General features: G+C 46.4%; 1 protein-coding gene across 1 annotated transcript in view; it reads right to left on the bottom strand.

Moving 5' to 3' along the window:
- The window catches only part of D12 (YEATS domain containing 2 homolog D12), a 91,667-nt gene that overhangs the window by 46,645 nt on the left and 31,348 nt on the right, over window positions 1–13,674 (bottom strand). The window contains exons 7-8 of the mRNA XM_077707804.1: window positions 4,146–4,257; window positions 221–265 (exon numbers count right to left, since the gene is read on the bottom strand). Of these exons, the coding sequence (XP_077563930.1) occupies window positions 221–265; window positions 4,146–4,257 (157 nt within the window). The remainder of the gene's footprint in view (window positions 1–220; window positions 266–4,145; window positions 4,258–13,674) is intronic.

Genomic DNA, 13,674 nt, shown 5'->3' with positions numbered 1-13,674 from the left:
CATTCATTCATTCATTCATTCAATTAATCAATCAAGTAAACTTTATTCTAACTGGCACGCTGCTTCCTGGAGACACAAGTAGTATGCCAGAATCTGGAACACAAAGCGACAGCGTGTTGGGCTTTTCTTCATCTTTTCTTTTTGTGAAGCCAGTGGTTACAAAAACTTGCGCCATGTGGCAGCGTAGTTTGAACGAGACACAATCACAGTGTAAACTCACCGTCTCCGCCCCGAGAGTTTGAAGACCCGTGTACGTCTTGTCCAGCTGAAAGCAGAGAGAGAAAGAAAAGAAGGAAGAAAGGAAAGAAGAAAGAAATGAAGGAAGGAAAGAAAGGAAGAAAGAGAAGGAACAAGGAACCAGTTTTAGCCAAATGATAATGACATTAAACCTAACTTGTCCCTCTTTAGGGCACATTCCCACTGGCGATTTGTCTCGTCGCGCGACGGCGCGCGTCGCGCGATGAGGCCTTGAGGTGGTGTTCGCACTTGCGATGAGCGATGATGCGACTGCGTTCAGCGCAGCTGCTTCCCGACTTGTACATACGACCTCGTTGGTGCGTCAACCATTCGAAGTCAAAGAATACGCGACAAAAGCAGGTAGAAATCAAACTAAAACACATGCTACTAACCTGGAGCAATGCCGAAAGCATTTGCGGGTTGCGGGAGGAGCAGAAAATAACAAACTCACGAAGGCTCTTTTCAACATATTATTGCACGAAGAAATGCACACGCTTGCTTTCACACCACAACACCCGCATCACGGCCCACAAATGTCGCTTCTTTTCACAGGCGCAACGTTCTGACGCCTCCGAACTCTACGCGTGTTTACCAGACGCCGATAGACGAAGAGGCTGCAAGTCAACCTACCGTCTCGCTGTCCACCTAGCTCTATTTACAATCCATACACGCTTCTTCACACTGATGAGTTCCACGCTATTCGTTGAGTAGTGCACGCGTACGCTGAAGCCACTGACCAAAGAACCGATGCTCACAGGAAGTTGCTTGCCGGCCCGACCCGGGCGGGTACAGCGATAGCGGGCCAAGCGCCTGGCCGAGCGAGCCAGCGGTGGTGGCGGCGCTCTTCCGCCCGCCCGCAGCGTTTGCATACCGGATGTAAAGAAACGTTTCGTTTCCGGCTACGTCAGCCTACTCCGCGGCCATGATTGGCTTACCAGTTTTGCGGGGCCGTCGCGCGACGAGGGAATTCGGACCGAGAGCGATCTGCTCCGCCGTCGCAAAACTCCGAAAAGCGACGGCCGGCTCGTCGCTTTGCGACGTCGCTTTTCGTCGCGCGACGAGGCGCATCGCCAGTGGGAATGTGCCTTTAGAGAAAGATTTTCCCATTTCAATTCCCAACTAGCAGCAAAAACACGGCAAAAAATTGCGGAAGAAATCTTGGATGCTCACTTGCCAGTAGCAGGGAAGCCAACATTTACTAACCCGCCTTCTCTCACTTTTAATCACCATCCCTTTTTGCAGCTGAGGCTGAGCTTTTTTTTTTTTAATGGAGGGTTCCCTGCTCCTATTTTCTTTCAGCTGCAGCCAGAGCCCGTTTGGTGGATCAAGTAATACGAAACATTTCATTTAGGTCTCATGTGTCTCCGTGCCTAATCCTTCTTCTTGTGAAAAATTTCTCATTGCACTCCAACAAATCTCGGAACTTCAAGCTGAGACTGATCTCATTTACTTACGTGGACCGAGTACAAATGTAACATAAATACAAGCGTAACAAATGTTTTTTACCCTTAAGGGGGGGACACTGGTCTTGAGGACATTTTTGTTATTTTTTAACCTATGTGCTTGAGATTTACACATTGAGTGTATTTCAACATCCTGAGCACAAATATGCAGTCAGTTTTTGTCTATGGGGTGTAAGTTTAGAGTTGTGCAACATGCTATGTCACTCCGTTTCGGGCCATTTTTTCATTATGTACCTATGAAATACTCAAATAGCTTTTAACCCTTTGTGCTCTAGAAGGACCAGGGAGTGCAACTATACCACTGCAGTGATTTTAGCATGGTTTCTGCAAACGCTGTAAAATTCGTAAATGTCAGGTCATCAATTTACAATGTTTTTGTAAAACTAACTGCATCAAATCTTGTGCCACCAAAAATAAATCCTGTACTTTTGTGGTTGTATTGCACTGTTCAGTTCATAAGCTTTCAAATGCAGCAAAAATGATGTAAATCGAACCAGTACATTTCAAGATATTGTACCCGACAGCTGACCACGTGGGAAAAAAATTGGTTCTGAGAAAACAGGGCACGAAATTTGCAAACATAGGCAAAAATGGTCATTTAGGCGACTTCAAAGGGCGACAGCTTTGTGTATACTTACGATACAGCTATGATATTTTGCAGGTACATTCTTTGGGACCTATAGACTGCAAATAAAATTAATACAGAAAATTGATTTTTTGGCAAATTTTCTGTCCTCAGGATCAGTGTCCCCCCTTAAGTTAGTATATTACACATCATGGATATAGAATATCCTAGTGAATGGTTCTAGTGAACAGTGCACTACAACAGGCTATGGTATGTGGTAGATAAATTAAGGTTGCCAGCATTTAAAGGGACCCAGCAACACTCTTTTCAACTTTTTTAAAATCCTAAATGCTCTCAGAACGTAGTCAACAAACACATCCAGTACTTAGAATAGGGGGTTACAAAGTACCTCAGCCAAAAATTACTGCTCTACGGCCAACAGATAACTTGGAAACTTGCCCAAAAGGTCTTTCTCTCTTTCCCAAGTATTGGCGTTCTTTGAGCGCTTGAATTAATGTCATTACAGCAATGTAGCAGCTAATGGCCGCTCCCTTGTTGCTACAGCAGTAAATACGTTCGGTAGCCACTTTAGAAAAAAGCCGCAAAGCAAAGCAGGAACAGAAGGCGCATTTGCTGTGATAAGTGAATCCCGCACTGCCACTCCATGCTCTTGGTAACTCTACAGCTAAACCTGGATGTAACAAACCACCATGTAATGAATTCTTGGATTTAACAAAGTTTTTCAATTCCCCATTGTCATCCCGATTGTAGCACACGTGTTTGCGATCTCTATGTAACCAAGACGTTGTGGCATTTAACTTTGGTATAACGAAGTCGCTAGGCTGATCAATTATTGTTTTTTGCACTTTCACTGAAAAATTGGCCAGAGAAATGCATTAATTTAGCGAATACTAGCACTACTAGCTACGAAAACGTCAAGAATCGCCTCAAAACGAAATTCACCACGATGATGATTAAGTTAATAGTTAATTAATAGTTAATTTTAGTTTAGTTTAAATGCATTTTAGTTAATATATTTCATTAGATGGCACTAGTGGTCTTCCATGTGGGAGTTTTATTATTAGTATTTTTTATTTCAGTACAGAAGTAACATATGTCTAAAATAAGCAAACTAGGCCGTCGTTCATCTGGGTGACATTTTGCAGGCACATCATCTCACAACAAACATCACAGCCACCCATGCTCTCTTTTAACGGCGAAGCTGTTTAGCAAATCGTAATTTTTTGTGCTTGCAGTTAAAAATATTAAGAAGCCGCTGAGCACGCACACGTGAGTGCGGCCTCGCGGCGACCACCCAGCATCTTTGGTGTACGTTTCTCAAGCGAAGCATACCCACTTTGGGAGATTGGCAAAGATTAGCAAAAAAAAGAAAACTCCAGTGTTTGCCGTAATCATGGCAACACTTGCTCGGAACAAGAAAGACACATCACGGCCTACGACCCTTCAAGGTAATGTCTAATGATTATCAATTCTAAAAAAAATTAAAGAAGCTCACAATTACAGCTACAATGATGGAGTAAAGGTCGTTGCAGCAGCGAAGAAGAAGCAAATCGGCAGCAATAGGGGACTTAAACCTTCGTGATGGTCATGAATGTTGCGTACAGCTTCGTGCTTTTCAAGTCTTACGTGTTAGTGTGGGCTTGCTTCCTTTTTTTATCTCCACAGAAAATAGCCGTTAGGCACACACTCTTTCGTACCGTGCTCAGGTCGTCCACTCCACAAAAACTTGTGACACATCCAAGGGTGAAGCCAGTGCAACTAAGCCTTTACCACCACATGGGGCTGACAGAATGAAGACGGCACGCTTTAGTGTGAAAAACGAGGGGCGGTGTGCACGTAGTCAATCCATACGCTCGTACCTTGAGGTGGTGTATGATGTCCACATGCTTGGTCCAGCGGTCGTGGAAGTGCAGCTGCACCCGCAAAGGGAACTCCCCCCAGCCCTTGCGCTGAACCTGGAAGGGGGCCTCCCTGCAAGGGAGCAAGGGGGAGAGGGCACACGCACATTAAAGGCACCACCCATACAGCTACTATGCGATTACGGGACAAAGCTCCAGAAAGGCCCTTGCCCCTTCTTGACAACTGCTACAAGCGATGCGATCCTCCACAGACAGCCAAACAACTCGGGTCACAAGTGACAAGAACGCAAGGAACCAATGTTGCCTGAATCGCAGGCGGTGATGCAAAGGGTCATCATGCCTGCTGCAGCAAGCAGCAAGGCGAGACCAAGAAGTGGCCCCAGCCACGTTCGAGTGAAAGCAGGGGCACACACCGTAACAGTAATGGCGCAGTTGCAAACAAGACATGCAGTGTGAGCCCCAGCTATCAGCGGTGTTTTAAGAGAGACTCAGCAGATCACGTTCCTACGGGACTTGCTAATTCACGACCCACGGGCTTAAAAAGCATTGCGCACGAATACGAAGAGTTTTACAAATCAATGTTAATGTTCCTAACAGCGTAGTTTGTTTCTTTTAGAAATACAGCCCATTTTTACTAAAATAATCAATAAACAAGAAGTACATTTTAGTGAATATATTTCCATTAGATGACGCTACTGGTCTTCCATGTGAGAGTTTTATTATAATTATTTTTTATTTCAGTACAGAAGTGACATAAGTCTAAAATAAGCAAACTAGGCCGTTACGCACATGAATAGTATGTACTTTTGAAACTTCCCGCATTTGTGCACGACGTTTTTTAAGACAGTAGGTCATGAAGTAATAACAGGCCCATAACAGGCAAGTCCTCCTTTAAGGTGCCAGTATGCGCTGTCTAATGTGCTGTTAGGACATCCCCCTAACCATGCAATCACAAGTCAACACCAAAAATGTGAATGAACCTAGCTGGGCTACCTTCACAACCCTGCATCCAAAAATACCCTGGCCAGGAGATGACAGAGTGCATCCTTTTTTAGGAGGCAGTGCATGGAAACACCGACAACTTTATCACAGGGCACGAACACACCCCACTACCTGCATGTACGTCTCTCTCCCTCACAAACGGCCTCTGCTAAGAAGGCGTAAGTAATTTGTTTGCGCTTTCTGTTTTTGATAACTACACATTCTTGCCCATTACGTGAAGTCCCCTATTTTGGTGTTTGAAAATGTCCACTGCTGACCCGATGGCCAGAAGCAGCAGAAAGGATTGCAAGTGGAGAAAAACGCGGTCCGTAGCCAACACTCCACCAATTAACAACGCCTCCATTTCACTTTCCACTGCCTGTTCCGGACATCCCAAAAACTACGTGAAATACCTTTGGCCCTTTGAGGCTGTAATAGTTGCAGGGATGAAATTAAAATCTCACGTATTTCCCGTGATGCTGCTGTGACAATTGTAAGATGTGAACAGGTGGACAAAGATTGGCATAAGATGAGGCAGCAGAAAAAAATGGCTGCGTACCTTCTCGTTTCATTGCAAATGTCGACGAAAGGTGATAGTCGACTGGCGGGCCAAGTACCATATTTATTCAAAAATAGGTCAAGCATGAATATAGGTCGACCCCTAAAAATTGAAGTCGCCGAAAAAAATATATATATATTCGGTTATAGGTCGACCCATACTTTTAAGAGAAAACTTGAGGAAACTTTTTAAAACTCACATTTATTTACAACGCAGTCACATCAATGGTCGTAACTGCACACTGCGTCGTCATCAGAACTTGCGCCGCATGCGCAGCAGTCCATTGCGCCATATGAATTTCTGGACCCACCCCCGCACCCGACTGGCTTTGAAGGCTGAACAGCCAATACCGCCTCGCAGCACTAACTACCGAGCTTTGGTCTGAATATCTTCACAGGACACTTGGAGTCCTTTCGCACACTCCTCTTCCACGTGCAGCCGGAGTTTTTTCTCGAGAGCATCGTGCCTAAGTTCATCCCGCTGTTTCTGCCATCCCCTGATCAGCTTTTCATTAACGCCTAACTCTCACTGACCAGCGCAGTTGTTCAAGTTCTCAGCAAACAAGATCACCCGCCACTTAAAGTCGGCAGTATAGCTCATGCGCCGCAACATCATGAAATGTGCACGTGCAAAACGTCGTGGGCGGAAATCACAACCAAGCAGACACAAAGAAAGTGCGTGAAACGGAGAACGGGAGATAGTAGAGACAACTCTATGGTAAAGACAGCGAGCGAAGCTGCCAACGCTGTTCCGTTCACGAGGTGGCTACGCTAGGTGGTGAGTGTCACCACCACCTTGCGCTAGCCGCTACCACGACTTCGAAGACACCAAGCCTAGCCAATCTGGCCCTCTAGCCAGTACGTCAGCTCGCTCGTGTCCGGTCCGGCCACAGGTAATGCGCGATAGCCGGCAGTGACTGTGGCTGGTTTTCTTAGGCTGATTGTTTTGTAATTTTTCCTTTTATTTTCTTGCGTGCCTTTGTTCTAGATGCTCCGCGCTGCCGCCTCAACTTGAGGAGCGCCGGGCGCGACGGAGAAACGGATCGCTCGGTGCGCTTGCCAGTTTTGATCATGACTATACGCCTCGAGCTTCGCGATCGCTGCGCCGCCTGCCGCCACTTCTCCGCGGCGTTGACGGGATTTGCGCTGCGTGACTGATAGGAGCTCGTGCAGTGTTTTGGTTCTATTTCGCTTCTTTTCGCCTTTCCGCGCCTAAAAAAACTTGTTATGGTGACAACTATAGGCAAGGAGAACGTTTAGGTCACTTAAAAAGCAGCTGCGTCTTCGTAGAGTACGCGATCGCTTGCAAGAGCTACCCGGGGACGCGGTTCTGCGCGCTTCGTCGCCGCTCTTCCGGGCGTCGGCGACGGCAGCAGCATATCACCCATGTCACCTCCAAAACATCAGGCACAAATGAATTCTACTGACGCCTCGTTTAGACCTGATACTGGCAGAATGAGAGGTTAGCTTCATTTTGCAGCGTGGACAACGAATGCGGCTTCGTTTCGCATATATACGCCACAGAAAATAGGTTTCGGGGATGTGATTACCCAATCCCGGACAATAACTTATGCCTTTTATAAGAATATAAACCATGCGAAAATCTAAAGTATATTCCAAGCCTATGCGTCGCTAAATATGTGCCCACACACCCCATATAGCAAGAACCAAGGAAATGAAACCCCAGGAAAATAAATGCTGTGCCAATGCGGAATTTAGAAACAGAATAGCTCTGACGGAAATAAAAAAAAAAAACAGTGCTGCTTCTGGCACGCTGAAGACGTTCGTCTAAACTTAAGCCAGGTAGCTTTCACTAGACCAACTATACGCGAAATGCACTGCTATTTCGCGAGAAATCGGTGGGGGGGGGGGGGGGGGGGGGGTAGGGAGGGGGACGCCGTTTACAAATGCGGAGCGGAATCAAGCAATGAACGTTTTAGTAATCCCACACATAAATCTCGCGTTCACTTTCCTTTTGTTTTTCTACTTCAATGAAGAGCTGATCGTATGGCGGACGCATGTTTGGAAGTATACAGGGTAGGCTGTTCAACAAGCGATGAAATGTGTAGTTGGAAGAGTGTGGTACAGTCGAACCCGTTTATAGCGAACTGCAATATGCACCGCGATTTGTTCGATATATCCAATAGTTCGATATAGCCGAACCCGCCTATAACGAGCTCATTGTTACGAGTTCGCATTGCGCGGTAGCCCCCCCCCCCCCCCCCCCCCCCCCCCCTGCTCAACTCCACCATCCCCGCATAGAGAAACGAACACAGTAAAGTAGCCATTAACTATACCCAAAATAATCCATTTATTTCAATTAATAAAGCTTCTTTCCGCCCTAACTGCCTACTTTGCAAAAAAAAAAAAACGGTGATTTTTGTTTTCACTTTGGTTTTGGCGGCTACAACTAGCATAGCCTTCTCTACACGAAACATTATTTGCAGCAATACGAGTCTGCGTTCTCCAAAATCGAAGAAGCATTGGCGGAGCACATCGACTACCGAAAGCGCTTTGCTCTAAGCATCGGACGGCTTTCACTCGCGACAGCATCGGCAACGTTGGCGAGCTGTTCCCACAGTTCACCGATGCTGCTGTCTTAGTCTGGACTCGCTGACTGGGCGGGTTCCGTCGTAAGTCCCACGCGTCGGAAATAGTTACGGAAAGTGTCGGCCGTCACGTCGGTCCGGGAAAGGCGCAATGTCCCAGTCCCGGCTCTTGCTCCGTGGTCGCGGCCAATCCACATCTGAATCGCCGCTCCGAGACCATGCATTTCGGCGGCCATTCTAGGCGCGCGGAGTTCGATATATCGGATGTGAACTTCGTTATAAGGAATCAGTTTCCCATGTGTATCCGTAACTGAATTATAGCATAATTCGCTCTATCCGGGTTCGTTATAGCCGGGTTTGACTGTATGTGATAAGGCCCTCTGCTTTCAGTTTCTGGTTTATTCTGCAGGCTCCCTGAGCCATATGACGATATTTCGAAGAAGCATTTAGTCGCGGACACGGATTATATTGTAAGCCCGTCTCCGCGCTGCTCGCAGAGGATATATGTAGCAGATGAAAGTCTGCGGGCGCGCACCTCACGACAAGACGACTCTCGTGTGCTGATCCCCGGGTATAATTATGTATTGTCCATCGTACTTTTGTTGAATATTCCCGAAATTAACGCAGACTGGCTTGTAAATGGTGGTGAACAATAATATTGGCAAACGTAACTGGCGTGCTGTCAGGTATCAGTGCTCCGCTGATTATGTAAGCGCACAAAACCGATTTAAAACGTAGTGTATAGCCGTAGCATGAACATCTGAGGAACCGGCGGTTACGGAGACACGGCTAGTAAATTCAGGTCAGTGTAACTACAATCGGCTCCATCATACGGCGGTTCCGCGACGCTGGCCTGTGGCACACACCTGGCACTTATACAGACCGAATATACCACACTAAGCTCGCGTCGGAAACATTTACACTCTCGGAAACACACCCCATTAGCGAACAGAGTGACTGCTCCACATAAACATAGATTTCAAACGCCCGCAAACGGTAAATCTCAGTCATGAACGTGCCGCAAAAGCAGCGGCGGCACTGGGGAGCGGGGTGCGGACTCCCGCGGCTGCTTTCGAAACGGGCCGCTAGGGGGATTTCAGTGGCGCCCCTACAGGCCGCGCTCGAGGCGTATAGGGACCGGGCGGCCGTTGTATGGCACCACCGTCGTTTCAGCAAACAGCACCGCCCGTGGCGAACCGCTCGTCAGTGGAATGCCGGTGGCGGTCAGCGCAGCGTAGTTGTGCATGGTTTTCTGTCGTTTTTCTGCGGTGCGGCTTGCAAAGAGTACGTAACCCCACGTGCATTTTTCAGATCGGTAAATCTTGAGCGTGGATATGACGTTTACGAGGCATGCCATGTGTGTTATTTGCGCCCATACTCAGTATTTGCGAATAGCAGACGACGCTCAATGCACCAAGCTGGAAGTCAAGCTGGAAGTGAAAGTTCGTTGCTTCATGCAATTTTTTCATGCCTGCATGCAGTTTCGCGAATCGAGGAGAAAAATGCCGCTAAATGCTCCCACAAAGCCGGTGTGTGCAACCGATCTAGGAATGATGCGGCGCTGGCCTTTGGCAGTTGACGAAACGGCGTCGACGTCGTGCACAAGCAAAAGACAAAGTTGGGGGGTGTCTTCGAAGATTTACCTCAAAACAGAAATTGTGACGGACGACGCTTCCGTAACTTCATTACCTACGGCTGAAACGTGTTTAATTTCACAGAAATGCTCTTCCTACAGTAATCGGGAATCGTTGATAGAATAAGTACCGCATGATAGTAGAACGTTATTGCTTGTCGTGGAGAAGCATTGCTTTACAAGAATTGCAATGGTCGCTGGCTAGTTGGTAAATGGTTTTTCAAAAACCAATTCCTGCGTGGCTGAAGGACGCAAGACAGGAGGGTGCCCGAAACCAGTACTCACTCAGCTTCGCAACTGAATGCTGCGGTCGATTTACAAGCTGCCACCTACGCTTGAAAAATCATGCACACCTCCGTCTAAAGACGATGATGCTTTATCGCAAAGCTCTATCGTATGGGTTTCCTTGGTTGCCTTCTGGATTTAAACTTTGACTAGTTAAGCGTCGAATGTGTCTGCGGTGGAGGACTCGGGCTCATGCACCCATATCTGAGGCAACTAATCGCGCGTTTTTGGTGTCTTCACCAGGCATTACACGATTTTTTAGGTACTCTGTAAAGAATACTTCAGCATTAAAAAACACCGTGGCTGATGTTAACACTGCCACATTTTTTTAACTATCGGTGCCAGCCTTTATGCTACGCAGGTGGTAAAACGGGAAGGGGAGGAGGGGTGGTTTGTTTGAGATGTATCTGCTTCAATAGCTAGAGCTATGGATGTCGTCTCGACCTGTTTAATGCGCAGGTTTTTGTAGTTGTGTCTATCTTTAAAACTCAATCATAGTTCTACTTTTATTTTCCACTTGTATTTTGTTTTACTTTACTCTTTTGTACTCTAATGTACATTACTGAACCTTTCCCATATTGTTCTGTAATGTCTTGTGCTCTACATGTTGTTTGTATTTTTGTAACTCACATTAGAATTTCTAGCTTGTTTGATTCTGCCTCATCATTGTACTGCACCAAAGGGGGCTGGGGCCTCTGTCAGGCTTTGTAGCCTTTAGTCCCAGCCTGCCTCCTCGTACTTTTGAGGAAATAAAAAAAAAATCTAGCTTGGGCTGTTGAGTTGGTGAATAACTTTGGCTCTTGATAAAATGACCACCACAGACGTGGGATTTCCACTTCGGCTTTCAGGCGCCCATGCTGTCACAGTGTCGCTCACCAATACCGAAGGTACAAAACTCACGGTTGCAGAAAGTGTAAACTACCGCAACATTTCTACGGCTACAAGGTAATCCATCTCGTATGCAGGTGCCTTTCTATTTAAAGCACACGTATCGAGGTATCCCAGCGCTAAGGCTGGCGTGGAAACCGCAGTCATTGAAACCAGTGAAGATGATTTAAAGTGGTAGAAATGAATTCTAATATTGCTAACAGTTTTATTCCTACTCAGATAGCGCGGAGCCAGGCGCAGAGCGCTGCAAAAAGCGCTCGTGTCAATGTAGCCCTTCCCCAACCTTACAAGCATCCAATAAGTTTGCGTAGCCGTTAGTGCATTTAAGAAGAAAATAATACTAATAATAGTAGTTTTATTCGTACTCAGAACGGGTTGAGCCAAGCGCAGATCGCTGCAAAAAGCGCTCATGCCATTGCAGCCGATACCCAACTTTAGACGCGTCCGACAAGTTTACGTAGTCATTACTGCATCTAAGAACCCAACACATCTGTCTAGACTTCGTTTCATCTCACATGTCTGCTCACAACGCCACCAAACATACAAAGCACCGAAGAAAACACGACAAAAACAACGGGAGGCTGTGTAGTCCAATGCACCGGCTCATTCCACTGACGAGGGGAACGCCGAGTGGTGGCGCCACCCGTCCAGCTGCCCGGTCCCTATAAGTTGAGGTTCTTCGGTCACGATTATAAGTCGACCCTCAATTTTTTAAGCACATTTTCGGAAAAAAAAGGTCGACCTATATTCGAATAAATACAGTAAATGCCTCACTTCTGTTTCCCGCTCTCCCGTCTCGTTCCGCGCAAGATAAAACGCTAGAGGTTTGCTCAAGTCAATTTAAGTTTACCACGTTCCACTGCTCCAGGCTGGGTTCCTCGATGCCAGCGTTGCTGTAAGGCAGAGACGTGTGTGAATCGAGGCACCCTACTACAGTGTTTATACAGTTGAACCCCTTTATAAGAGACACGTACCGGGGAGCAGTTTCTGTCTCTTATATGAGATGTCTCTTATAAGCAGGGAACCATGTTTTCACTTACTTATCAGACCCTAGTTCAATGTGGGCACCGTATGACTAAAATAAGCTCAAAAGAACACCACAGGATGTTGTAAAAGATTCATTATAATTTATGTTTGGCTCCCAGAATTTATGAAACAGTTCTGAATTTTTGTTTGCTTCATGACTGTATTTACACTGTTTTTTACAACCAATTCTACAAGCTTTCTTTCCTTTCACTGTTTGTGGAAGATGAAACGTAAATGTTGAGTTCACAAGCCTGATGAATAGCCAGAGCGCACAGCTTCTTCCGCTGTGTGCTCAGGCTATTCATTACGCTTACAGGACTCAACATGTGCGATGCTTCTTGGTTGAGAGCTACGCGAGTGGGAGAGCCCGCATGTGCAATTGCGCTCCTCCAATGGATGGCAGTAAGCTTCAACCACTTCTGTAAGTTGCATTTCAGTTGGCAGGGCTTCTCATCATCATTTCATAACTGTCTGAACCACTGTGTGTTTGCTGAAGTTATAATAAATAGCGACTGCACACATCTGTCATCCACCTGTGTTTCCACAATGGAAGCAACTGCAATTAGTGACTGGTGGCACTGCATCTGAAGTTAAAATGTCTGTTACAAGCGAGATTATTGGCTAAAGTTCAAGGATGACTTGTCCCTTATAACCAACTGTCTTCTACATCCGATGTCTGGTATAAAAGAGGTCAATTTAATGGGAAAGATAGAGCAGCCAACCATGTGGGTGAATAGTGTCTCTTATACCCATTTGTCTCTTACATCCATGTCTCTTATAACGAGGTTCAACTGTAGAACCACGTTGCCCTGCTCCACGTGCATTCCAAGTGGAACATGGAAGCTATCTAGTGGAACCTTTCGTTGTTGTTGGAGTTTCTTAAAGTGCCGCCAGGGGCTACAGTGGCACGGTCAACAGCAGGAGATGATTTCCTGCAGTTGATGTAGTATTCCATTTTATAGCAAAAAAACCAAGCATCCATGAAAGGAACACTGCAAATATCAGTTACGCATTGATTTTCTGCCTCACATTTGCATAACGTCTTGTTCTTGTTCAACAATGTTGACAAGTACGAACATTGACACCGAACTTGGACGTTTAGACTTGGCTGTGGAATACCGTAGAATCTCGATGATACGAATCTCGCGGGACCGCAAAAAATATTCGTATCATCCGAAATTCGTATGAACCAACACAGACCAAAAAATTGAGCGCTGAAAAAAGTTTTCGTTTATTTCTTTTCTTACTTCCGCGTGAACAAATCCGTGATTTTTTCTGCTTTTTTTAAACCCCCACGTCACAAAGCAGTCCTTTCTGGAGCGCGTAACACTTCGCCTAGCTTCGCACTTGTCTCAGCGTGAACCGCATTTTGCGTTTTTGCACGCGATTCGCACGCCTCGGCTTTGCGCGCGCTGTATTTTCACGGCCGCATTGACGATTTCGCGCCCGCGGTATCTCCTACCTCGGTCAGAAAAAGACGCTGACGATTTGCGAAACGCTCGAGACAGCCTGCCGGCTCCGCCCGAGATGTTTAGGCTTAGCACTCCGGCAGATATTTTATGGGCGCTTTCACTAGCGGCGCGGATGGTGTTTTATAGTACCGTTTTCG

This window comes from Haemaphysalis longicornis, unplaced genomic scaffold (assembly GCF_048455015.1).
Source record: "Haemaphysalis longicornis isolate Haplotype H1 unplaced genomic scaffold, Haemaphysalis longicornis Haplotype H1 scaffold_4, whole genome shotgun sequence".
Taxonomy (NCBI): domain Eukaryota; kingdom Metazoa; phylum Arthropoda; class Arachnida; order Ixodida; family Ixodidae; genus Haemaphysalis; species Haemaphysalis longicornis.
Note: the sequence above shows the minus strand (reverse complement) of the source record. Positions and strands in the feature narration are given on the sequence as shown.